General features: G+C 45.5%; 1 protein-coding gene across 1 annotated transcript in view; it reads left to right on the top strand.

Annotated features, from left to right (window-relative positions):
- The window catches only part of CCDC171 (coiled-coil domain containing 171), a 205439-nt gene that overhangs the window by 31655 nt on the left and 146235 nt on the right, over positions 1-27549 (top strand). Inside the window, exons 9-10 of the mRNA XM_080988549.1 lie at positions 333-493; positions 3351-3489. Of these exons, the coding sequence (XP_080844675.1) occupies positions 333-493; positions 3351-3489 (300 nt within the window). The remainder of the gene's footprint in view (positions 1-332; positions 494-3350; positions 3490-27549) is intronic.

Raw genomic sequence — 27549 nt, 5'->3', positions numbered from 1 at the left:
GGAATGTATTTGAAAATTCTTTTCTGACCTTCAAACTATTGGCATGAAGATCTCAAGCAATCCTTCTCACTCAGGAAGATGGCATGCTCCTGTTTTAACTCTTTGCATATTCAGATGAACACTTGGGCGTGACATTTAAACGTAACCAGGGTTAGCTCTTGACCCTAACCATGGTTAAGGAATGAGTAAGCACACATGCACTCGTATCAAGTGTATTAAAAGCCCATCAGTACTGATACAGTTATTGTCTTCCCTAAAAATTAAAGTGCTGTAGAGCAAGAAAACACAGCCCTTCTTGGAGTGTTGATTGACGGATTCTTATTACGTTGCAGTTAAGAATTCGAGACCTTGAAGGGGCCTTGCAGGTGGAGAAGGCCAGCCAAGCAGAAGCACTTTCTGACTTGGAAATGATCAAAGGCAAATTTAGAGAGGTGGAAAATGCTTATGACAGAGAGAAGCGCAAAGCTCATGAGAGTGTCGAAAAACTCAATAGGTAGGTCTCTCATTTTCCGATTCGGAATTTGTATGTATTTGTTGCTTTGGACAATGGACTAATCGTTCATATTACATAGCACAGAGCTGAGCGTTTTCCTACTTTTAACACAGGTGTTGGGAAACCTTGGCCCTCTAGATGTCACTGAGCTACAACTCCCATAATCCCTGGTCATTGGCCAGGCTTGCTGGGACTGATGGGAGTTGTAGTTCAGCAACATTTAGAGGGTAAAAATTTCCTCCTATGGGTTTAACAGGTTAACGTGATGTAGTGGATGTAGATGTGAGACTCTTGATAGATAATTCTGAGGGAATGCAGCCCTCGATAGGGAAAAGATTTCCTAGGTATGTGTGAACAGTGATCAGATATTAGCATGAGGGGCATTCAAAGATAATTTAAGCCTCACCTGTAAAAACATCTGTAATGCTGGCCCCAAAAGCTTTGTGGACCCACTATATTTAATAGCAGTCAGTGGAGATGAGTGAGAATTTGTTGGGCCTGGTAATTGTTGTCCATTTGATTGGTATCCACTTGGTGATAATTAAATTCACGTTAAGCGACATTATATTAACCATAATTTTTTTGAGAGTGTTGTAAGTCCCACAGGGATGCGATTATGGTGAAGATGTAAGAGGAGTGGAGCAGACTGCAAAAGCCACTGTGGCTTGCACTCATCATGCTAAACTGGAAAATGGGGAGTATGAGGTCTTCCAGATGTTTTTGGGCTATAACTCACATTCTCCCTGACCATTCCCCATGCTGGCTTTGGCTGTTGGGAGTCCAGCAGTATCTAGAAGACCACAGGCTTCCTATTTTTGCGCCAAACCATGGTTTAGTGTGACGTCTGAATTGTGCCACCCTGAACACAAAGTTCCACAGACTTGACGTTTCATGATAGTACTAGTAGGCGTAGTTGGATGGGAGAGGTAACTTCTCTTTCGGTGACCAACCAAAATATAAAGGGGATAACCGTGGTTCTGCTTGGACATTTAAGGTTGTCAATGTGTCAGTATGCTTAATTTTAATTTATAACTGGATTTTTGTTTCCTTGCAAGACGTTCTGATACGGATGCAGCCTTCCTTTCAGGTAGTTCTTACATGGTTTGGCATCCGTTTTATTCCTCTCACACTTCCCCATTCTGATCCTTGGTTTTGACGTTCTTTGTGTTACATATTTTCACTACTTTCATGCTGTTCCCTGGTTTGAGTCTGCATATTTTCCTTTATCTTCAAACTTGTCATTCATTCCTTAAAATATCTTCACACTGGTCTTATGCAAATTAAACCTTACCATTGTAACAACCGGCTGAGAGGAGTATTGTTTTTCAGTGCACGCTGAAAAGACCTTCTTGTAGCTGACCTGAGAATACAGTGGTACCTCTGGTTGCAAACGGGGTCCATTCCAGAGCCCTGTTCGCAACATGAGCAGAACGCAACCCGCGTCAGCCGGGGTCGTGATTCGCCGCTTCTGCGCATGCACATGATGTCATTTTGAGCGTCTGTGCATGCACAAGCAGCAGATCCTGGAAGTAACCTTTTCTGGTACTTCCGGGTTGCTGCGGGACGCAACCTGAAAAGATTTAACCTGAAGCAAATGCAACAAGAGGTATGACTGTAATGAAAAATACTTCTCTTAGAACTGTAGCAGTCAGTCCTTGAAATTACAATATTTTTAGTGGCATGTGTTTTTAGTGCATGTGTAGATAGGCACCACAATGAACCTGGCTTGACTACCATTGCTCATTAATGTCCCCTAGACCAGATGGGTGGGAGATTGCCTGCTCTTAATGTGGTTACACTTCCTCTGAATACCTTTTGCTGTTGCTCGAGGCTCAGGTGGCCTCAGTGGTCCAGAGTGCCTTCCATCAGCTTCGGCTGGTGGCCCAGCTATGCCCCTATCTGGACAGGGACAGCCTAACTTCAGTTGTCTAAGCTCTGGTAACCTCAAGGTTAGATTACTGCAATGCGTTATATGTAGGGCTGCCTCTGAAGATGGTTCGGAAACTTCAACTAGTGCAAAATTCTGTGGCCAGGTTGCTCACCGGAGCAAGACAGTTTGAGCATATTACACCGATCCTGGTCCCACTGCACTGGCTACCAATTGGTTTCTGGGCCCAATTCAAAGTGCTGGTTTTGACCTATAAAGCCTTGAACAGCTCAGGACCGCAATACCTCAAGGACCACCTCTTTCCATGTGAACCTACCCAGAGCCTGAGATCATCTTCTGAGGTCCTTCTTCCTGTTCCGCCTTCATGTGAGGTCCGGAGAGTGGCAACATGAGAACGGAGCCTTCTCTGCAGTGGCTCCCCATCTGTGGAATGCTCTCCCCAGGGAAGTTTGCCGGGCACCTTCATTATACACCTTTAGGCGCCAGGCAAAAACATTCCTTTTTAACCAGGCCTTTGGTTGATCTATTTGATGTCCTATGCCCTTTTAAAATGTGGGGTTTTTCTGGGGATGTGTGTGTTATTGGGTTGTTGTTTCTATTTTGAGGTTTTATATTTTATATTTTGATTTTGTTTAGTGAACCGCCCTGAGACCTCTGGGTATAGGGCGGTATATATAAATTCAATAAATAATAATAATAATTTTCAGTGCTATGGAAATTTCCTGGTTAATTGAATGGCAATATATTACATCCATGTCGTATAAATTGTCTGTTATGCAAAACCACAATACTGTTTAGGACTGCAGCATATCCGACACTTTTAGCACTTCATCAATGTTTTTCTGATTTTGTCCAGCTTCGTTGGTTGTTTTTTTTTTAAGTAAAAAATCCACTAAATTCATACAACATACGACAGAGTTGAATATTAGTTGTTTAAAGTGTTTCTGAAAATTCTGTTCCGTCTTTCAGCCTGGAAAGGGAGTACGTCTCCATAAACAAGCAACTAAACGACGAGCTGGAAGAAAAGAAGAAAGCAATTACAGACCTCTCAGAGAGACTCCTGGATAATGAAAAAAGTTACAAAGAATTACAGGATGAACTTGTATTGGTAAGAAGCCCTGGGGCATTTTCTTTATTGGTCCAAATGATGCTTTAGATGTTGCTATGTGTGCGCAATGGTGTTGTCATGCATGCTCAGGATGGAGGCTGAGAAATGGAAGGCCTGCAGGTGGCTTGGTGAACATGACAGCTCATGGCTGTTTCGCTCAGAAGGATGGCGGTTTTAGGGAGTTGCACGCAGCTTTCGTTCTTGCATTGCACAACCGAAAACAGATCTGCAGCCACTGGGTTGCTTTCAGTACCAAGAGCCATTTAGCACGCATCACCTTTTATTGGGGTTCCTCTGAAACTTTAAAATATCTGCATTTCTCAAGTCACTTGTGCAACTCAAACAGATTCCGTTTCATGGGAAAATACTAACATTGCGCTTTGTAATGAAGCATTGAACTTGCTCTGAATTTTCCACATCCGATATATTTTGGACAAAGCAGTAGGGTTTTTTAAAAATAAACTTAGCTGTTTAAAATTTCATTTTACGTAACATCTCCCCCCCCCCCGGCCCTTCCCCCAAATAATGCCTGCCTAAATTGCAATGTGGCTGTCATGAAGTTTGTGCCATGTTTGCTATGTGTATTTTGAACATGCTGGGGAGGGGGGGAACGTACAGTCGCGCCTTGGTTCTCAAACGCCTTGTGACTCGAACGTTTTGGCTCCGGAATGCTGCAAAGCCAGATGTGAGCGTTCCGGTTTGTGAATGTTTTTTGGTAGCCGAACGTCCGACACGGCTTATGCTTGAGTGCAGGAAGCTCCTGCAGCCAATCGGAAGCCACACCTTGGTTTTCGACCATTTTCGGAAGTCAAATGGACTCTCTGAACGGATCCATTCAAGAACCAAGGTACGACTGTACTGTTGACATTTCCATTCCACTTTAAGGAACAGGAGTGTGGAATTGTTGCATGTCACATGTCTGTTTACATTCCAGCACAGCTTGCTGGGAACTTCCGTTATGTGTATAGCTTTTGCTTTTAGCTGTTCTCTCTGAGACAACATGTTTCTTTGTCCAGATTTATGATTAATAAATCTTTAGTTGTAGCATGCTTCCACAAGCCTCACGCCTATTCGGTGTGCGCAGTTCGATCTGCTGATAGTGTGCCATGGCTTTGAGGCCCAGGTCGCTGATTTACATTGGAGCAGAAGTGATGGTCTTCACAGCGGGATGGCTGGAAGGAGACAGCCAAGCCAGGGCTAGCCAGCTGGCCTCCCGGCCCTCTGCATGCCGACATGTACATGGTTTAATTTTGGCTTGCCATGAACATTGATCACAGTTTTGGTCAGTGTGAAATGACACAAGAAGTTATGGCTTAGCACAGGGGGCACCAGTTCATGGGGAGAGAGTGGTTTTGCTCCTCCCCATATATATATATATATATATATTTTGGGGGGCAGCTCAAAGTTGAGGGGGCAGAGGAAGCTGAGTGCAGAGCCGAGTGAGTCGTGGCTGCAGTAGCCATTTCCTCCTCCTCCTCCTCCTCCTCCTCCTCCTCCTCCTCCTCCTCCTCCCGTGGTGCCGAGAAGAGGAGGAATGCCGGAATATGCAGTCGTCCCATAAGAGGATCAAGCCTGCAACCTTGTCATCATCAGCACCATGCTCTAACCAACTGAGTTATCCAGACTGACTTAAAAGAGCACATTTGCCATCTCCAGGTCACCATCTGACAACAAACTGTAGATACCGTATTTTTCGCTCCGTAAGACGCACTTTTTCCCTCCTAAAAAGTAAGGGGATATGTGTGTTCGTCTTATGGAGTGAATGCAGGGGGGAGGCAGGCAGGAAAAGCCCCCAAGAGCCACACACAAGCTCCGCGCGGCTCTTGCGGGCTTTTCCCCAGGAGGGAGAAGGGACTGACGTGGCCAGTCAGTCCCTTCTCCCTCCTCGTAGAAAAGCCCGCAGGAGCCATGTGCTCCTTAAAGGGTGCACGGCTCCTGTGGGCTTTTGCGGGAGGTGGGGGAATTCTCTTTCAAGGTGCACAGCTTCTGCTGGCTTTCCCCCCAGGAGGGAGGAGGGACTGACTGGCCGCGTCAGTCCCTTCTCCCTCCTCGTAGAAAAGCCCACTTGAGCTGCACGCTCCTTAAAGGGTGTGCAGCTCCTGTGGGCTTTTGCGGGAGGGGGTTCCCCCACCTCCCGCAAAAGCAGGGAGAAGCTCGGGGGGGGGGAAATAATATTTTTTTCCTTGATTTCCCCCTCTAAAAACTAGGTGCGCCTTATGGTCAGGTGTGCCTTATGGAGCAAAAAATACGGTAAGCTTCCTCCACTTTACAAAAACCAGTTATTTCACTTTTGCTGCTCACTGTTCTGTATTGACGATAAAGTTTATTTTAGGGTGTGGTGTTTTTTTTAAAAAAAGAAAACTTTTCCTGCTTGCTCTTAGTACATGTTAGGGGAGGGAGGGGGGGGAAGGTTCAGGTTAAAGAAAGTTTAAACCGAACAATAAAGCTCGAGCGGATTAGAATGGGGTGAGTGGAGAGGTTTAAGTGCCCTTTCTCTGCTCCGAGAACCTTCCGTGGATCAAAACGTATTAGGTGCTCTCTTGCTATTTTATCTGCCCAAGCTGGTATTAAACCTATCTGTGGTCTCACTCACTGACCATAATTTGGATATTCTCCAAGGAATACTTACTCCTTAGCTTCTTGTAGACTATTAAGTGTGGAAGCAATTTAAATTCGCGCACTTTTAAGACCAGTGGGGGACCGCTGCAATTATCTAGTCTGACCTCATGTGTACATAGGATATGGAATTCATCCTGGTTGGATTAAAGCATATCTTTCAGAGAGATTTCTTATTTCAATTTAGAAACTCCATATAGCAATGGATTGATTACGTTATGTCTTAGGTGCTTCCTTGTGTAATTATCCACAGTGCTTGAAAGTTAAATCTCTCTCTGCTAGTTTTTAACTTTTGGTTCTGGGCATTTGAAGAGTCTTCACTGTCTTTTGTCTGGGTTTCTAAGGCCTGGTACAGATACCTTATCACCCTTAATTGTAGTTGGGCAGTCGAATTGGTTCTTCGGTTTTGTTTTAAGGCACTTTCTCACACTTCCTTTAGAAATAACCCCGGGTGGCCTCAACCACGATTAAAATTTATGTTTCTTCTTATCTTAGAATCATAGAATCATAGAATCATAGAGTTGGAAGAGACCACAAGGGCCATTGAGTCCAACCCCCTGCCAAGCAGGAAATACCATCAGAGCACTTCTGACATATGGTTGTGTCAGGGAACTGACATCAGAGCGGGAGGCGAAGGGGAGGCTTCTAGATGATGCTGGAGAAGGACCCAGCAGGGGGAGAAGCAGCTCAGTGGAGGGGGAAGCATTTAAGCGCAACACCAGGAACAAAAGTGAGCTGATGGGGAAATCGGAGAGAGGGCTCACGGACTCTTCACTGGAACTCAGTGAGGAGGGGACAGGTCCTCCGCTACCTACGCCCACCCTGCGCAGAAGGCTCCCACGCAGTGAGAGGCGGAGGAGATTGGGTGTCAAACAACTCTTATGTTGGAAGAGATTCAAGAAACGCCCACTGACGGATTCTGCTAGTGACTGAGACAGTCATGATGAGAAAGGGCTGTGCAGTCAGAAAGGTTTAACAAGGCAAATTAGCCTAGAGAGGCACCAGTTTACGCACGAGTAACTCATAATCATCACAGGTTGTCAAGCCTCTGCTTAAAGACCTCCAAAGAAGGAGACTCCACCACACTCCTTGGCAGCAAATTCCACTGCCGAACAGCTCTTACTGTCAGGAAGTTCTTCCTAATGTTTAGGTGGAATCTTCTTTCTTGTAGTTTGGATCCATTGCTCCGTGTCCGCTTCTCTGGAGCAGCAGAAAACAACCTTTCTCCCTCCTCTATGTGACATCCTTTTATATATTTGAACATGGCTATCATATCACCCCTTAACCTCCTCTTCTCCAGGCTAAACATGCCCAGCTCCCTTAGCCATTCCTCATAAGGCATCGTTTCCAGGCCTTTGACCATTTTGGTTGCCCTCCTCTCGACACGTTCCAGTTTGTCAGTGTCCTTCTTGAACTGTGGTGCCCAGAACTGGACACAGTACTCCAGGTGAGGTCTGACCAGAGCAGAATACAGTGGCACTATTACTTCCCTTAATTAACACTAAACTTTGACAAAGCTTGGTTAATCACGTTAATTGGTATGGTTGCTGCCACTGTAATCCTGTTTTCAGGCAGGTATGAAGAACTGAGTATGGAATGATTAAGGCATTTTGTTTCCACATCAGATTGAGAATTTTAAAAATCCTCTCAAAATATGTACAGTGGTATCTCGGGTTAAGTACTTAATTCATTCTGGAGGTCCGTACTTAACCTGAAACTGTTCTTAACCTGAAGCACCACTTTACCTAATGGGGCCTTCTGCTGCTGCTGCGCTGCCAGAGCACGATTTGCACCATCCTGAAGCAAAGTTCTTAACCTGAAGCACTATTTCTGGGTTAGCGGAGTCTGTAACCTGAAGCGTATGTAACCTGAAGTGTATGTAACCCGAGGTACCACTGTACTACAGTACATATTCTCAGATTATTATTATTAAAAAAAATAAATCAGTGAGTATCCCCCCACAAAACCAAGTCTTATGAGGAGCTGTTGAAGGACCTAGGTACGCTTAGCTTGGAAAAGAGGAGACTGAAAGGAGATATGTGAGCCATTTTCAGATATCTCAATGATTGTCACATGGAAGATGGAGTACCGTATATACTTGAGTACAAACCGACTTTTTCTGTACATTTTTTATGCTGAAAAAGCCCCCCTCGGCTTATACTCGAGTGAGGCGGGCGACAGCGGTGGAGGGAGGAATGGCCCAAAATGAGCCCTTTCTTGCCGCTGGTCCCACCGCCCGCTTCTCGCAAGGGCAGGCACAGAAGCCGCGGGTGGGAGAGGCGCTGCACTGTGCCTCTCCCAACTGCGGCTCCTATGCCTGCTCTTGCGAGTGGCAGAATCAGCAACGGAGGGACGAGCGGCCCGAAAGGAGCCCTTTTGGGCTGCTTGTTCTTACTCCACCACCGCCGCCACCATCACCAGGTTTGTGGTGTGGTGAACCAGCTTACACTCGAGTCAATAAGTTTCCCCAGTTTTTTGTGCTGAAATTAAGTGCCTCAGCTTATATTTGGGTTGGCTTATACTCAAGTATATACGGTAAGTTTGTTTTCTCCTGCTCTGGTGGGAAGGACTCAAACCAATGGATTCAAGCGACAAGAAAGGAGATTCCGACTCAACATCAGGTAGAACTTTCTGACAGTAAGAGCTGTTCGACAGCAGAACGGTCTCTCTCAGGAGGTGGTGGGCTCTCCTTCCTAGGAGGTTTGGAAGCAGAGGTTGGATGGCCATCCGCCAGGGATGCTTTAGTTGAGTTTCCTGTGTTGCAGAGCGTTGGACTAGATGGCCCTTCCCAGCTCCTTCAACCACTCCTCATAAGGCATGGTTTCCAGATCCTTGATCCTCATGGTTTCCCTCCTCTGCACACCTTCCAGCTTGTCAACATCTGTGGCGATTGCCTCCTAGGTGGGTCATAAGGAAAGGGTTAAATGAGTGTGATGTGATTGGCCAGTGGGGACCCAAGGGGAGGAGTTAGAGTTAGAGTCGGAGTTGTGTGGAAGTCAGTAGAGGATTGGGAGTTGGAGAAGGAAGAGGGAGGATAGGTCTGTGGGTTGGTTGAGTTGTGTTATGAGAGAGTGAGAGAAACTGATAGGAGTCAGATAGACAGTTGGGTTAATCATAGAATCATAGAGTTGGAAGAGACCACAAGGGCCATCGAGTCCAACCCCCTGCCAAGCAGGAAACACCATCAGAGCACTCCTGACATATGGTTGTCAAGCCTCTGCTTAAAGACCTCCAAAGAAGGAGACTCCACCACACTCCTTGGCAGCAAATTCCACTGTCGAACAGCTCTTACTGTCAGGAAGTTCTTCCTAATGTTTAGGTGGAATCTTCTTTCTTGTAGTTTGGATCCATTGCTCCGTGTCCGCTTCTCTGGAGCAGCAGAAAACAACCTTTCTCCCTCCTCTATGTGACATCCTTTTATATATTTGAACATGGCTATCATATCACCCCTTAACCTCCTCTTCAGTTAGCAGTTATTAGAAAAGGTATAAGCCGGCATAGAAACTAAGATTAAGAAACTGACAAGAAAAATTAACTGAAACCTTACATGCTTATAAAAATAAAATTGATTATTTGTTAATGTTAACAACTGTCTGGACTCCGTGTGTACCCGAGAGAAACGGGTTGGTGGCAGCGGGGAAGTGAGCACAGTGGTGGCACAGGGATCAATAGACCGTCAAACGTCCAGGGACCCTGTGTGATCGCCACAACATCCTTCATAAGTTGTGGTGCCCAGAATTGGACAATGGCGTGGCCTGACGAAGGCGGAATAGAGTGGCACTATTGCTTTCCTTCCCTTAACTGTTGAGGCAGCTACCAACTCTAGAGGGTTGTCCTGCAAGCTGTGTTCCTCATGGCTGACTTAGCACAATATTAGAAGTGACAGCAGGGCAGGGGGGTGATTACCTCATACAACACGGGGTTTTTGCACAACTCTTGCTGTTTCTTGTTGCATCACTTGCGTTTACCCTGATGGTTCCCAGATTGCTGTTCGGACTAGTTGGGGGATCAGCAGTTGGAACTGGCGCAGTCCCCAGGCAGCCTCCAGATCATATATGTGCAGATTCATGCGCAATGACACATTAAAAACCTTCCATCTGGAAGAACTCTTAAGTTCCTTTCTCATTACCTTCTTTACAAATGGTCTTCCAATCTGTGAACATATCATGGGTTCTTTGGCCTTTTTGGAGAGGGGCGGGATAATGTTCTATACACTTTGGCCCAAAGGTACATGATGCAGAAACATCACATCAGTACCTGGATAGAAGATCATTAGAGTCCTATGCATGTTATATGTATATAGAGTTTTGTTGAAGGAAGATGAGATATCAATACTCTATTAGCGCTGATTTTTGTTGTCCGTTCTAAAAGGCAGAATCGACCCAGAACCCTCTGTTACTGACCTATGGTACTCTAATGCTACCATTTATTACGTCACTGAAAAATTTTATCCACAAGTAATTTTATTATAAATGCCGTTCTGTCCTATATATCTCCTAAGAGACCGGAGATGAAAACTCTGCAATTATTAACTTAGGGTGGGATTCCATTGCCCTCAAAGTGTCCCTATTTTCCAGGGACAGTCCCGGAATTACAAAAGCCTTTCCGGCTTCTGATTTGATCCAAGAATGTCCCTATTTCTCCTGCCAGTGCCACAGCCGCCGAGCTTGGGCAGGAGGATGAGACGGCACTTGTCCTAAGCGGTGGTAGTGGCAGCAGTGGCAGCTGCGAAGGAGCATACTGGTGCCTCTCCATGGCTGCAGCCGCCGCCAGCCTCCTCCCTTGGACAGCCTGTAGCGGCTGCTGGACAGCGGACGAGAAGAAGGGAAGGCTGCCGCAGCCATGGAGACCTAGCCTCACGTGATGCGCAAGCTCTGAGGTGCAGGCAGAGGGCAAGGCCACCCTGGGTGGGAAGAAAGGGGGAGCCAAGGCGAGTGCGAGGAATCCTGATACAGTCATACCTCGGGTTGAAGTTGCTTCAGGTTGAGCACTTTCAGGTTGCGCTCTGCGGCGACTCGGAAGTAATGGAGTGTGTTACTTCCAGGTTTTGCCGCTCGCGCATGCGCTCAAAATGATGTCACGCGCATGCGTGGAAGTGGCGAATCATGACCCATGTAGACGCGGGTTGCGTTCGCTTCAGGATGCGAACAGGACTCTGGAACGGATCCCGTTCGCATCCAGAGGTACCACTGTACTTATTTTACTTAAAAAATGCTAACTAATTTTGCCCCTTTTGAAAACTTGTTTATTGGTGTGTGGTTTTCTTGTTGTAAATCTACTCAGGGATCAGCAAACTTTTTCAGCAGGGGGCCGGTGCACTGTCCCTCAGACCTTGTGGGGGGCCGGACTGTATTTTGAAAAAAAGAGAAATGAATGAATTCCTATGCGCCACAAATAACCCAGAGATGCATTTTAAATAAAAGTACACATTCTACTCATGTAAAAACACGCTGATTCCTGGACCATCTGCTGGCCGGATTTAGAAGGCGATTAGGCCGGATCCGGCCCCCAGGCCTTAGTTTGCCTACCCATGCACTAAAGAATAAAATCAGGATTAAGGAGTTTTCTCAGGATGGCGGAGGGCCTGTGTTCTGTGTCCGGTTGGTGTGGCAGTGGTGGAAATGCCCAGCGGGGGAGGGGGGCAAAAATGTTGAGGAGGGACATTTAGGGGGCGGAATGAGAAATGTCCCTGTTTTCACCCAAGGAATGTTGGAGGTTATGGGATTCAGCTAAATTAGTCCTGTAAGGGCTTCTACTGTGAGACTTCTACTCCTTTCCTCCGTGCAGTGCCGGATTTACATATAAGCTAAACAAGCTATAGCTTAGGGCCCCACTCTCTTGGGGGCCCCCAAAAAATTTAATGGGGGGAAAAACTGCAGGTACATTTCCAAAATATAAGATAAAAAACAAATAAAATAAAACCTACGTACAGCAACAGTGTTTTGTGTTGTGTAGGCTCCTATGATGTAAGTAATGGGCCCTGCCTGCTAGCCTGCTCACTAAAATATCACTGGTAGTTATTTCACTATTAATATACTTCTTCTTAATTGTATTTCAGTTCAACAGTTACTTTGAGAGCCAGTGTGGTGTAGTGGTTAAGAGCGGTAGTCTCGTAATCTGGGGAACCGGGTTCGCGTCTCCGCTCTTCCACATGCAGTTGCTGGGTGACCTTGGGCTAGTCACACTTCTCTGAAGTCTCTCAGCCCCACTCACCTCACAGCGTGTTTGTTGTGGGGAAGGAAGGGAAAGGAGATTGTTAGCTGCTTTGAGACTTCTTAGGGTAGTGATAAAGCGGGTTATCAAATCCAAACTCTTCTTCTTCTTCTTCTTCTTTGATAAAATACATATTTTGTTATGTTCAAATGGCCTGAGATACCTATTAGGCCCATAAATTACCATATAGCACATATTCAACACAAAAAACAGCGACAATTTGTTTTTGGCAAAGGACAGCTGGACATATAAAGGGCCCTATTACCTTCAGTAGCTTAGGGCCTCATCAAACCGAAATTCAGCCCTGCCTCCATGCTCCCATTGAAATTGGCTCTGAAGGATTGGGAGAGAAGATGGAGATTGTTCCATATGGGAAGCTGAAAAACTTGCCATGATGACACAACTGCATTTGCACTATGTTGAATTCCTCCATTAGTAACTAAACCATGCTTGTCTGGAGACAGTGCAGATTTCAGTTCATGGTTGCACACACTCCTGAACATGCGCAACCATTTCAGAGTCAGGCTCAGTGGCTGTTCCTCACTGACAGGATACAGTGGTACCTCAGGTTAAGCACTTAATTCGTTCCAGAGGTCCGTTCTTAACCTGAAATTGTTCTTCAGCTGTATTGTCACTGTCTTGCAGACTTTAAATGTACATTTTGCATTTAAATGCTAGTTTAAATTCAGTACAGTGGTACCTTGGGTTAAGTACTTAATTCGTTCCGGAGGCCTGTTCTTAACCTGAAACTGTTCTTAACCTGAAGCACCACTTTAGCTAATTGGGCCTCCTGCTGCCGCTGCACCGCAGGAGCACGATTTCTGTTCTCATTCTGAAGCAAAGTTCTTAACCTGAAGCACTGCTTCTGGGTTAGCGGAGTCTGTAACCTGAAGCATATGTAACCTGAAGCATATGTAACCTGAGGTACCACTGTATATATTTTATAACATTTGGGATGCTGCAAAGGCCGATCTGATACTACAACTTTAATCATATAGACTTTTTTATTTTTAATTAGTAACAAGCCAAATAATCAGCAACAAGTTATATTTTAAAGTCAGCAGAGACTACTGTACATTTTTAAGAGCAGGGAGACCCGCATATAATCTGCTAGATCTACTCAGCCCCAAGGGAAAAGAAAACCCTGTTGTGAGTTTGACACTGGAAGGATAGTTAGTGAAGTGAAAGTTTTCAGAATTGTCAAATTTAGGCAAAACACATTTTTAGGATGATGGGACCTAACGAAACACAAACTGGTAATTCATGAAACTGTTGGCTATGCTGATTGGGGCTGATGAGACTTGGGAATTTCAACAGACATTGGAGCCACAGGTTTCTTGTCGATGGGGTAATTTTTCTGTTTATTCAGTCCCAAGTTACAAAATTCACAAATGAGCTTTATTTCTCTCTCTTGTGTACCTTAAAAAGACGAGCCTTCATTATAAATTTTACACAGAATGCAAGTTGTGCTCAGTTGGAGTTGCAACTCTTTCTCTCTCTCTCTCTCTCCCCCACCCCCCCCTCTTTTTTTTTGGTTATGATGATATTCTCTAGCTGGCTAATTTGTATGTATCCGTAGAAAGAGAAAGCTGAAAAATATACTTTGTACTATTATGAAAAATTAAAATCCCCTAGTGGAGCTTTGACACATTATATTTTAAAACTCATTTGTTCATGCTGAGGTCGTTGTCTTGCAGTTTTCCAGGAGTGAAATAAGGAGGGGCGAAGGATCTTGAGACGCTTGTGACACACACTTTCTGTGTGTGTGTGTGTGTGTGTGTGTGTGTGTGTGCCTGTGTGCTTAAAATAACCTTTCCTTTCTTATTATGCACTAGTCACATGCAAGTAGGTAGTTTCCTATTGCTTTCTAAAGCAATGTGTTTTAGTTGTGCATAAAACTCATTAGAGCTTCCAGCTTTAATCAACATAAAGGCAAATAACGAAAGCTGTGATTGCAGACTGTGGTTTGGGAGTTCTCCAAGCACCTCTTGAGCACTTGTTATTTTGTGCGAGGAAGAAATGCCATAACAGCATGCACCAGGCCTTCCTTGAATTGCCCAAACAGCTAGGAAAGAAAAAAAATAAGGAAGGGAGCGAGAGGTCTGATTTCCCTTCTTTATTTTCTCATCATACCTGATGGACCTGCTGTGCCAGGCTAATTTAGCCGCCCTGAAAGATGAAAATACACCAGAAGAAGGAAGTATATATTTAAAAACTAATAATTTTAGGAAGTGGGAGTGGGGCTGATGAGGAGCATTTTTGGATTGGGCGGGGAATCAGGAGCTGGTTGGCTAAACCAGGAATTCTTCTTTGGCTCAGATTTTCAATATGGGGTGGAGAATAAAATTGGGGCTTTGAAAGTTTGTATCTCCTTTGGTGTGGGTTCTTTTTATTTATTTTTTGAATTCCCAAGAGTGATAAATGAGCCTCCAAGTATAAAAGCCTGAGCTCACAAAACCTTGTCAGCATCTATAGTTTTAGGTGACCAAGCATGTAGAAGGTGAAAGTCTTGGCAGGGTTGGAACCGGGGTCAGAATTGATTAGTGGACCAAGAAAGTCTAGGCTGAGCTAAACAAGTGGATCTGTGTTGGAGTTAGCAGGGGAGGTTGTTAATAATAACAATAACAACAATAACAATAACAATAACAATAATAATACAGTGGTACCTCAGGTTACATACACTTCAGGTTACAGACGCTTCAGGTTACAGACTCCGCTAGCCCAGAAATAGTACCTCAGGTTAAGAACTTTGCTTCAGGATAAGAGCAGAAATCGCATGACGACGGCGCGGCAGCAGCTGGAGGCCCCATTAGCTAAAGTGGGGCTTCAGGTTAAGAGCAGTTTCAGGTTAAGAACGGACCTCCGGAATGAATTAAGTACTTAACCTGAGGTACCACTGTAATAGTTTCAGGAAGGTAGCCATGTTGGTCTAACGCAGTCAAAATAAATAAAAATAAATAAAAAATTGTCCAGTAGGACCTTAGAGACTAAGTTTGTTCTGGGTATAAGCTGTCGTGTGCATCTGAATCGTGTGTATCTGAAGAAGTCTGCATGCACACGAAAGCTTATACCCAGAACAAACTTAGTTGGTCTCTAAGGTGCTACATAACAATAATCGTGTTATTTATATGCCTCCCATCTGACTGGGTTTCCCCAGCCACTCTGGACGGCTCCCAACTGAATATTAAAAACACAAAAAGACATCAAACATTTAAAACTTCCCTGTACAAGAATACCTTCAGTTGTCTTTTAAAAGTCAGATAGTTGTTTATTTCTTTGACATCTGATGGGAGGCGCAGTCCACAGGGCGGGCGCCACCACCAAGAAGGCCCTCTGCCTGGTTCCCTGTAACTTCGCTTCTTGCTGTGAGGGAACTGCCAGAAGGCCCTTGGCGCTGGACCTCCATGTCCGGGCTGGACAATGGGGGTGGAGGTGCTCCTTCAGGTATGCAGGGCCAAGACCGTTTAAGGCTCTAAATGTCACCATCAACAGGTCAGGTTCAAAGTGTAGGCAGGTGAGATTGCAGACAAGAGTCTGCAATCTGAATGGAAGTATCCAACTAGAATAAGGGCTGGAATGAGTATTCCAGGAAGCAGCAGATAGAGCACAGGGTAATGGGAAGGAAGACTGGAAGATTGGAAAGGCAGCAGTTAGAGGTTAGAGCAGGGGTAGGCAACGTGGTGCCCTCTGGTTGTTTTTGGGCGACAGCTCTCATCGCCCCTGAGCATTGGCCACATTGGCTGAGGTAGATGGGACTTGGAGTCAAACAACATAAGGAGGGCACCACCTTGGCTATGTCTGGGCTGAAGGATAAGCTGTCTAGCAGCAACACTGTGGACTAGAAAGCCCTCAGACAATGCCAGAATCTGGGTTTTGGCCATGCGCTACATCCAGGCGTGATCTATGTTGACAGCCTGGCTCTAAGAAGAATTAGAGGTGTCATTGCTCACCCTTTGACACTACAATCTCAAACGTTTCACTACTAGGGTGTGTGTGTAGACTAGATGGCTCCATTGTAAATGTCTGTTGGCTGCCCCTGACGTTTGGGGCAGGGGTGGCAGAACAATTGGAAACGGAAGCATTCACACCTTTGGGAAGAAAAGCGGAAGGAACTTTGCAATGTTCTTAACCCTCTTCCGGACGTGACTAAAGCCCAGTCCGTTCCGAAAAGCTGGTGAAAGTCCAAAGGCGTTGTCTCTCTCCCGAGATGGAGTGTTGGCTGATCCTGAGAGATGCCTGGAACAGAGTTCCAGTGAGTTCTGGCTGGAAAAAAGCCTGCTTATTTCCTTGGCGTGGGGGTGGAGTCACATAACTCTATACCCTCCAACATTTCTCCAATGAAAATAGGGACGTTCTAATATATATATATGGGACGTGGGTGGCGCTGTGGGCTAAGCCACAGAGCCTAGGGCTTGCCGATCAGAAGGTCGGCTGTTTGAATCCCCGCAACAGGGTGAGCTCCCGTCGCTCGGTCCCTGCTCCTGCCAACCTAGCAGTTTGAAAGCACGTCAAAGTGCAAGTAGATAAATAGGTATCGCTCCGGCGGGAAGGTAAACGGCGCTTCTGTGCGCTGCTCTGGTTCACCAGGCTTAGTCATGCTGGCCACATGACCCGGAAGCTGTACGCTGGCTCCCTCGGCCAATAAAGCGAGATGAGTGCCGCAACATAACATTTTCAACAATTATTAAACATAATTTTATATCTTATACAATTTTTTGACTTCCATCAGTCACCTCTGAAAATTTTCCAGTCTCTTTCACTTCATTTACATTTCTTACTTTCACTATTACATTTAAATATCATAACTAATATCTCTCTTCTTTCTCTTGTTTGCAATATTTCATGTATTCCTCCTTACAAAACTTCTTGCTGTCCTACTAGCGTAATTTTTTGATTACAGTTGCTCTTCAAATAATTCGTATATTTCTTCCAATCTTCTGTAAATCTCTGGTCCCGCGGGTTTTGAATCCTTCCTGTCATTTTGTCCAATTCTGCGTAGTCCATTAAGAAAATAGGGACGTTCTAAGGCAGGGGCTGGCAAAGTTTTTGTGGCTTGGGCCGGTTCACGGTCCCACAGACGCCACGGTGGGCCGGAATGCGCAAACGCTATTTCTGGCATTCCTTCCGGCGTAGAGGAGGCATGCGCAGCTTCCCATTGGCTGCAGGAGCTTCCTGCAGCCAATGGGAAGCCGGCCAGCATTGCGGAAGGCGGTCCCCGCTCTGCTCCACGCCAGTTTAGCGTGGCACATGGGAGCCAACCGAGCGGGTGATGGGGGTACCCGAGCGGGTGATGGGGGTACCCGAGCAGGCGGCGGGGGTCCATGGGCTGGTTGTTGTTTAGTCGTGTCCAACTCTTGGTGACCACATGGACCAGAGCATGCCAGGCCCTCCTGTCTTCCACTGCCTCCCACACTGTCCAACCATCTCATCCTCTGTCGTCCCCTTCTCCTTGTGCCTTCCATCTTTCCCAACATCAGGGTCTTTTCCAGGGAGTCTTCTCTTCTCATGAGGTGGCCAAAGTACTGGAGCCTCAGCTTCAGGATCTGTCCTTCCAGTGAGCACTCGGGGCTGATTTCCTTCAGAATGGATAGATTTGATCTTCTTGCAGTCCATGGGACTCTCAAGAGTCTCCTCCAGCACCATAATTCAAAAGCATCATTTCTTCGGTGATCAGCCTTCTTTATGGTCCAGCTCTCATTTCCATACATCACTACTGGGAAAACCATAGCTTTAACTATACGGACCTCTGTTGGCAAGGTGATGTCTCTGCTTTTTAAGATGCTGTCTAGGTTTGTCATTGCCTTTCTCCCAAGAAGCAGGCGACTTTTAATTTTGTGACTGCTGTCACCATCTGCAGTGATCATGGAGCCCAAGAAAGTAAAATCTCTCATGGGCCGGTTAAACGGCCCCTATGGCCCGCTTGTGGCCTTAGGTTGCCGACCCCTGTCCTAAGGAAAAGCGGGACATTCTGGGATCATTCCGAGACGACTTCTGCAAACCTGGGACTGTTCCTGGAAAATAGGGAGACTTGGAGGGTCTGCTGGTGTTGCAAATGGTGTGATAGCATCCACCTCTATATTTCTAGCTGCTAGGGAAAGTGTCGTTTCAGTCGTGCATCCCTGCAGCCACCAATGCAGAAAGGGCTAACAGCTCGCAGCATGCTTCACACAAGCCGTTCCCTCGATGATTATGTACCTGCGCAGGTGATAACTGGTGTGTGGAGGGAATGCAGCTGTGTAGAAAATTGATGTAGCTGAGTAGAGACAGGTAGATTTCAGGAGAGCTTTTCAAGCCCTCTGGGTGAATAAAGTAGTAAACAACTCGGTAAGTTAACACTTTGTAAATAGCTCTCTATAAGCATCCTCTGTCGTATGACCCTCTGAATGCTGCAAGTTAGCTGTTATCTGCAACAAAAGGCTCTCTGTGGTGCCACCAAGTGGTTCCAGGATAGCATAAGTGTTACTGCCAGTCAAATTAAATCTATGTACACCAAAGGAGAGGCAATGTGTTTCCTTCTGTATTCTATTTTCATGCAGCATGTAATGTCTCTTTGAATGCATTGGGAAAATATTTCTGATCGATCTCTCACTTACACATACACACACACAAAATTATTTTATTTTATATTCTTTATTGAAAGATAAAAAGTACATAATTACAAGTGCTCAGAGTAAGAAAAAAGGGGGGGGGGAATCGTACGTATGTAAAAACAAAACTCAACAACAAAAAATTGTAGACATTACCAAAAAATATGTTGTTGTAGTTAACCAGGCCTTAACCTTATACGGTATTTACAAAAATAAATTCCAAATATTGCTGAATTTGTCCGTGGTAAGTCTATGTATGCAAATTGTTCATGTGTAGCGAGTTTGTACATATCTTCAATCCAATTGTTAAAGGGAGCCTGTCTTTTTGCCGTAGTGAGGGCACAAAGAGTCAGTTCATATTGTCCCTTTGTTTGATTCCATACATGGGTAAATAATTCAAAAGGATATTTCCCCCTGCAAATTTAAGTTTATTCCGCACAGTTGTGTTGATAATCTCTATTAACTTCTGCCAAAAAAGTATCAGTATAGGACATTGTACAAACACATGTCACCCAGTTATAAAATTATATCCTCATATTGGAGAGGCTTAAAGCTTTTTATAACGCGTTTAACACTATAGAAGTGTTGATTTTAATTGCTCAGTAAAATTAAGCTAACGTGCAACAGAATCTGTTGTAAATAGCACATTTAGTTTGGGTGTTTAAGCTATAAAATCTGTTATTTCTAGATTGCTATGTCTTCTTGCACAATTAATTATTCCTTTATCGTAACCATGGCCATCTGCAGGTGCAGCTGGTTGCTGACAAAATTTGTGCAGGAACTCCAGAGATGGGAGGTGTACAAAATACAGAGCACGGGTGAGGAACCTATGGCTCTCCAGATGTTAGCAGACTACAACTCCCATTATCATTGATAATTGGCTATGGGGCTGATTTGCAGTCCAGCTGAAATTGGAATTGCAGTCCAACAGCATCTGGAAGGCCACAGGTTCCCCATTCCTGATTGACAGGCAGGAAGATGCTTTGCACCAAATAGATCTGCAAGTCCTTAGGGACGCAGGTAGCGCTGTGGTCTAAACCACTGAGCCTCTTGGGCTTGCCGATCAGAAGGTTGGCTGTTCGAATCCCCGTGACGGTGTGAGCTCCTGTTGCTCTGTCCCAGCTCCTGCCAACCTAGCAGGTTGAAAGCATGTCAAAGTGCAAGTAGATAAATAGGTGCCACTCTGGTGGAAAGGTAAATGCCGTTTCCGTGTGCTGCTCTGGTTTCGGTGTTCTGTTGTGCCAGAAGCTGCTTAGTCATGCTGGCCACATGACCCGGAAAAACGCTGGCTCCCTCGGCCAGTAAAGCGAGATGAGTGCTGCAACCCCAGAGTCGTTCGCGACTGGACTTAACTGTCAGGGGTCCCTTTACCTATTAGAAGCTTCACCAATCTGTTGTTTTGCTGAAAGTCGCTGCTGCTGCACTTGGCGACCTTTTGCTAAAACGTGCCGCTATTTCCCCCCCTACTGTTTTAGAACAGGACAAGACGTTTCAAAAACGTCTGAGGGCATAGCCCTCAGTGATTCCAGTTGGGAAATAAATGGCTTTTTAAGTGGGTGGCAAGCAAGACGTTTTAACGAGCTACTGACTTTGAAAGTCACTTTGCAACAGAATGAGGATCACCCAGGGAAACTTTATAGTAAAATAAGGATCACCGACTGCGCGTTTATGGAAATGGCCTCCCTTGTTGTGCTGCGTTTCCTTGCGGAGAGCCTGTGATGGCTATAAAGAACAGGGATGCGCTGGGACTAACGTTGCTCTCTGTCTGCTCAGTTTTTGCAGCTACGTGACTATTCAGCAATTGAAACTGGTACATGTGGCCTTAAAACTAGTGAGGCCTTTTTTGGAAATAGCTCTGCAGCTGAAACTAAGCCTTGCTTAAACCAGTACGTCTTGGCGCAAATAATATTAAATCTGAAAAACATAGTCTAGCTCGTTTGTCCTCAGCAATGTTTTAAAATGTTAGGCAGTTGTTTTGGGAAACTTGGAACGGGGGAGAAGCATATGGGCAAATTCAATGAAAGATTTACACGCTGAACACGAATCTTGTGTTTTTGGCTGGCGGGCACTTGGGTTAAGCTGTTGCGTTATGCCATCCTCATGCTAGCACTACGCCAAAGCTAAGATCCAGCATAAATCTTAACTTATATTTACAGATAGGTAGCCGTGTTGGTCTGCCATAGTCAAAACAAAAAAATTCCTTCCAGTAGCACCTTAAAGACCAACTAAGTTAGTTCTTGGTATGAGCTTTCGTGTGCAAGCACACTTCTTCAGATGCCAACAGTGTCCTTCAGCTCTCTATATTGGACAAACAGGCCAAACCTTACGCCAAAGAATAAACGGACACAAATCTGACATCAAGAATCACAAGACAGAGAAACCAGTAGGAGAACACTTCAATCTCCCAGGACATTCTATACAAGATCTCAAAGTAGCTGTTTTACTACAAAGGAATTTCAGAAATAGACTGGAAAGAGAAGCTGCTGAATTACAACTCATTACCAAACTTAAAACCATGGAGAGACCTGGCCTGAACAAAGACATTGGATTCTTATCTCATTATACATGACAAAGCCATTTCTCACCTTCTCACCCCTTGCTTTTTCCTGTAAGACCTATTGCAGTCGTTAAGAGTCGTCAACAGGCTCATCTCAGCTATCTGCCAATCACCCATTCCCACCACCCTTCTGAGTAATACCCCTCCCCACCTTCTCACTATATAGAAGGATCTGGCAACTTCTGTTTCAGTGTATCTGAAGAAGTGTGCTTGCACACGAAAGCTCATACCAAGAACTAACTTAGTTGGTCTTTAAGGTGCTACTGGAAGGAATTTTTTTGTCTTAACTTATATAAATAAGATACCATAGGCTGTGAGCTTTTGCTATTTTTTTAAAAAACAGAATATTATAATCTACACAAATACCATATTTTTCCATGTATAACACGCCCCGTGGGGGGCTCAAATTTTATGAAAATGGGAGATGGCCCAATCACCCACCAAATCACCGCTGACAAGCTGCAGCTTGCGGCTGCAACCAATCAGCCATCCCACCCCCATGCACTATCCGTGTATAAGACGACCCCTGTTTTTAAACATTATTTTAGAGTAAAAAAACCCTTGCCTTATACACGGAAAAATACGGTACGTTTCATTGAAGGACGTGCTCGCTTACAATTCAGGCTGCAATTCTATGCTCGCTTACTTGAGAGTAAGGCCCATTGGACGCAGTAGGAATTACTTTCCAGCCCTTACCATTGGGCTGAGTGAAGCAACTGCTTCAAACAATGGCAGTGGCAGCTACATGTAGAAGGAAACTGCTGTGTGGCACACGGCCTTCTCTGGACCTCCAAAGTTAGCTTGCTACTGTTGGGTGCAGTGGAGGCAGCCAACATAACGTAAGATTCAGCTACTGCCCAGTTAGTGTCAGTATGTCAAATTTCAAGCAGCGTCCTCTTGTGTTCCTCAGGCAGCAAAATCATCTTTGGCCAGCCCTAACTACCTTTCTCCCCAAGAGCAGCATGCTTGAATTCTGCCCATCTATCTCATGTTAGGGATGCAGGTGGCGCTGTGGGTTAAACCACAGAGCCTAGGACTTGCCGATCAGAAGGTCGGTGGTTCGAATCCCCGTGACGGGGTGAGCTCCCGTTGCTCGGTCTCAGCTCCTGCCAACCTAGCAGTTTGAAAGCACGTCAAAGTGCAAGTAGATAAATAGGTACTGCTTCGGCGGGCAGGTAAACGGCGTTTCCGTGTGCTGCTCTGGTTCGCCAGAAGCGGCTTAGTCATTCTGGCCACATGACCCGGAAGCTGTACGCCAACTCCCTCGGCCAATAAAGCGAGATGAGTGCCGCAACCCCAGAGTCGGCCACGACTGGACCTAATGGTCAGTGGTTCCTTTACCTTTACCTTTCTCATATTATCCTTTCCACGGACATGTGGGTAGGTTGGACTGTGGACGAGAAGTTAGTCCTGTGGACCCAGAGAGCTGATTCATGTTGACCTGAAGCTGGTTTAGGGTATTCAAAGTCAAACTTCCCAACCTCTTAACCAGATTGGTTTTCTTCTATTCTGACATATTTCAGAATAGACACGCATGGGATGGGGGATACGTTTCAAAGGCACCTCTTATCTACTCAAATAAAGAATTCTTGGTTGTTTCCAAAAAAATTCCAGCCATGCCCTTGCTGATTACTATCATGGGTTACGTACAGGTCACCGATTGACGGATGAATGAGTAAATGTTTCGGGGGCATCAGTCTCATAACTGTTTACATGATGGCTGGTTCCCCAGATATTGCTAGGGATGGTAAACTCCATTTCACCTTTTTGGCTAAATCTGTGGAACATGTAAGGAATCGCAGGGCGAAGTGAGCTCAGAGGCTCTCTTGTAACCCACCCTTCCTTTGGTTAATTAGTTTTGCCTTCTAATTTTATCTTCAGAACAACTGTAGGAAGTAAGTTAGTCTGGGAGTGATTTGCACAAGACTGCCAAGCGACTGAGGGATGATTTATCCTTCATAGTAGCAGGAATGGCTGCCATATTTATATGTAAGTGTGTCTGATGGGAAGAAGGGACACAGCTCTCCACACATGAAGGAGGACGTGCTCAAGGATGTGGTGGCTGATCAGAGCTGCCTCCCAACAGTGCCCCAGAGGATTGGAGACGCACACCTCTCTTTTCCCATTTGTCTTTTCCACGGAGCTTCCTGACATAGATACAGCAAATACTCTTGCCCCTAATTCGAGCATGGATTTCTCACACTCAGTGCTAACCGCTGTAGCACACTGGCGCTCAAGAACACCATATCTAACTTGGGTCATTGTCAGGAGTGCGTGCAGGAGCCAGGCCCTGTGACCAATAGGACTTTGCAGGACTGGGACCTTCCTAAGTTTGTTCTGAAGAGGCAAGGCGCGACCACACAGGTGAGGCCGATTGGTAACTCACAGCACCTGGTGGCAAGAGCTGGGAAGGGATATAAGGTCAGCATTTCCCTTCGGCTCTTTGCCACAGCAACACGTTCCCTGCCTTGCTGCATTTGGCTCCTTGCCAAATCTTTGATCCTTGGACCTTGACTTCTTGCTTCTTGACCCTTCGACCCTTGGCTTCTTGACTCCCGGCTCTCAGACTCTTGGCCTCCTGGCTTCTGGACTCCCATCCCTCTCCCACCCCGCCATCTTGCCCCTGGTCCTGACGTCCCCATCCAGGACTTCGATCGCCCGTGAACCGGACCGTGACAGTCATTTGTTGATGAAGGATAAGCAGGATCAGTGATGCTTTTTAGCCTGTTGGATTTTCTCTTAAATGTGAAATTGAGCACATGGTTCCCTTTGGCCTCCCCAAGTCAACCATATGGCCCATCAACAGCTCCTGATCATGTAATCGGGTTCATACCTGGTAAAGAACATTGGAATGATAGGAAAGGAATGTTGTCTCTGATGTCTATGACAACTAGATGTAAAAGAAAAAATACTTGTTGCATTTTTATCTCACCCATCCTTAGCAACCCAGAGCAGGCTCTCGAAATCAGCATCTGATAGGCTGATTCTAGGGGCTGATGTCCCTTCACACCCCCTATGAAATATTTGAGGTGGCCAGCCCCCTTCCCCAAGTAGATGGGCATTGCCATTCAAATGGTGTGTGTGCACTACGTCATATGATCAATCATGTGGGGCAGGGCTAACCTGACTCCCCCAATATTTTATCCAAGATGTTACCCCTCGACGAGGTTGTCCAAAGACCTTCACAGCTCAGGATTTGAACCTGTTTGCTACAATGGCTGTCTTCATTGTTGGAGGCAGTAGACCTGTGAATACCAGCTGGGGAGCACTGGGGAGCACTGTTGCATTCATGTTTTGCTTGTGCACTACCCAGATTGAGGTTGAATCCTGACAAGACAGTGGTACTGTTCTTGGGGGACAGGGGGCGGGCAGGTGTGGTCCTGAATGGGGTAAGTGTGATCCTGAAGGACCAGGTGCGCAGCCTGGGAGTCATTTTGGACTCCTAGCTGTCCATGGAGGCGCAGGTTAATTCTGTGTCCAGGGCAGCTGTCTACCAGCTCCATCTGGTACGCAGGCTGAGACCCTATCTGCCCGCAGACTGTCTCACCAGAGTGGTGCATGCTCTGGTTATCTCCCGGCTCGACTACTGCAATGCGCTCTACATGGGGCTACCTTTGAAGGTGACCCACAAACTACAACTAATCCAGAATGCGGCAGCCAGACTGGTGACTGGGAGCGGCCGAGACCACGTAACACCGGTCCTGAAAGACCTACATTGGCTCCCAGTCTGTTTCCGAGCACAATTCATAGTGTTGGTGCTGACCTTGAAAGCCCTAAATGGCCTTGGCCCAGTATAACTGAAGGAGCGTCTCCAACCCCAGCCCGGACACTGAGGTCCAGCTTTGAGGTTCTTCTGGCAGTTCCCTCACAGCAAGAAGTGAGGTTACCAGGGAACCAGGCAGAGGGCCTTCTCAGTAGTGGCACCCGCCCTGTGGAACGCCCTCCCATCAGATGTCAAAGAGATAAACAACGATCTGACTTTTAGAAGACATCTGAAGGCAGCCCTGTTTAGGGAAGCTTTTAATATATTTTGCTGGATGCTGCCCAGAGTGGCTGGGGAAACCCAGCCAGATGGGCAGGGTATAAATATATTATTATTATTATTATTATTATTATTATTATTATTATTATTATTATTATTAATTAATTAATTCCCATAGTCATCTGGTTGGCCACCTTGCGCACATTAAATAAAGCTGCTCTTATGTTCTCATTTTCAGCACTCAAACCACAATATTACGCTGGCTGCCTTCTTGAAAGTCGTTGCATTCAGGCGGCTGGTGTGGGGAGCGTTAGCCTTACCTGAAAAGTACTTCTTCAGTTGAGATGTGAGCTCTGCCAGGACTCAATGGCAGGATTGCTAAATTGCTTCAAAGGAATTTAGGAGAGAGAACATCCTACAGGCATGAGATTACCATGGATCTTGATTGGGAATTTGGATAGCAGCACTGACAAAATCATAGAATCATAAGAATTGGAAGGGAGGAAAGTCTTGTGAAGTGGTAGGTTAGAAATACACATGAAAATTACTAGCTGGGCCTAATGACAGGCTGTGTACGACAAGCTGTGCTTTCTGTGCGTGCATTTTACATAGATGTGCACAGTAGCTCACGGGGCTTAGGAACCTGGGAAACTGCTGCCTGTCAGATCGGACTATTTGCCCATTTAGTCCAGGACTGTCTGACAAGCAGATTTCTTGCCCATGACTTGGCTACCTGTTCCCTTTAACTGGAGATGTGAGTGATTGAACCCAGCATCTTTTGCAAGCAAGCCATGGATTCTTCTGCTGAGCTATGGTTTGCTCCTAACCGGAGTCAATAGATATATCCCATCCACCTCACACTGAGGCAGCTCAAACCCTGAGGTATATCCCGGTATATGTGTATGCACATTAAAAACATTTTTTTAAAAGGCAGCTCCAAAATTCTCCCCTAAAATAAGAGAGGGGTAGGTACCAGAAAATGGAAACTGCGCCTTGTAAATAAGGATACTTGGAGCATATGGAAGGCAAGCAGTCAACTGCTTGGAGCTAGAACATTAGAGTAGTACTGGGAAATCTTAAGAATTTCTTCCGAATCTTGCCTGCAATTGGAAAAACAAAGTGGCCAACTTTGAGCTAGGAATGGCAAATACAATCAGCAAATGTATATGCAGAGAAGTGGTGTAAACATAAATATACTAACATGTGGTGAATTAAAAATAAAACATCTGGAAGAGAAGAGGAAACAGCCCATGCCCTACAGCAGCTTGCATAGATCCTTTGTGTGGGAAGTGATTTTGCTGCACAGTTTGAGTATCTGGTACTCCAAATACTTAAGGCTTGCATGAAAATATTTATCTTATTGGTGTGACATTGCTTTTAACGTGCTTTCTCCAGCGTCTTGCAAGCCAGGCAGAGTAATATTGACACAAGCATGTGCAGCCCCACCACTTTAGTCTATTTATATACCCTGTAAGAATAACATGCATCTTTAATAATCTTTTCTGGAATATTGATGTTTCAGAAACGAAAAACCCTGGCATGAGAATTCCATTGGCACTGGAAATTCTTTGTGAAGTATAGTACTAACCATCACACAGGGAAACCCATGTAAATGCTACAGAGGATCAAACACTGAAATGTATATGAATAATATATTAGCGGATATACAGAACATATAATTAAAATTGAAATAGTGGAGCAAATTTATAAAATATTTAAACGGGACGGTGGAGAACACTGCAGAGATTCACATACGTTGCTTGTCTTCCAGTCAGTCACTATACACGGTTGGCTCGTAACAGAGCTCAGTTTTACAGGGAGAAGATGTTTCTCGCCATAAAAGCCGTATCCTTAAATCTTTCAGGCTGACTTTGTAGGCATGAAAAGTGCCGGGTAATCAGAAGTTAAGATTGCAGTTGGTTCCCCGAGCAAAAGTTAGATCCTTCGTTACCAAAGGAAAGAAATGGGAGAAGAGGACAGTCGCCCCCGCCCCCACTTCACGTGGAAGTTTGCAAAAAGGGTGGTGTCAATCTCATCCTTTTTTGTGTTTCCAGGTTAGGGCAAGGACAAGAAAGGGCTTTGCACACTCACAAGCGTGTGCTTTT

The sequence above is a fragment of the Podarcis pityusensis genome (assembly GCF_964106645.2).
Source record: "Podarcis pityusensis genome assembly, chromosome: 17".
NCBI lineage: Eukaryota > Metazoa > Chordata > Lepidosauria > Squamata > Lacertidae > Podarcis > Podarcis pityusensis.
The sequence above is the reverse complement of the archived record's forward strand: the minus strand, read 5'-3'. Positions and strand labels throughout refer to the sequence as shown.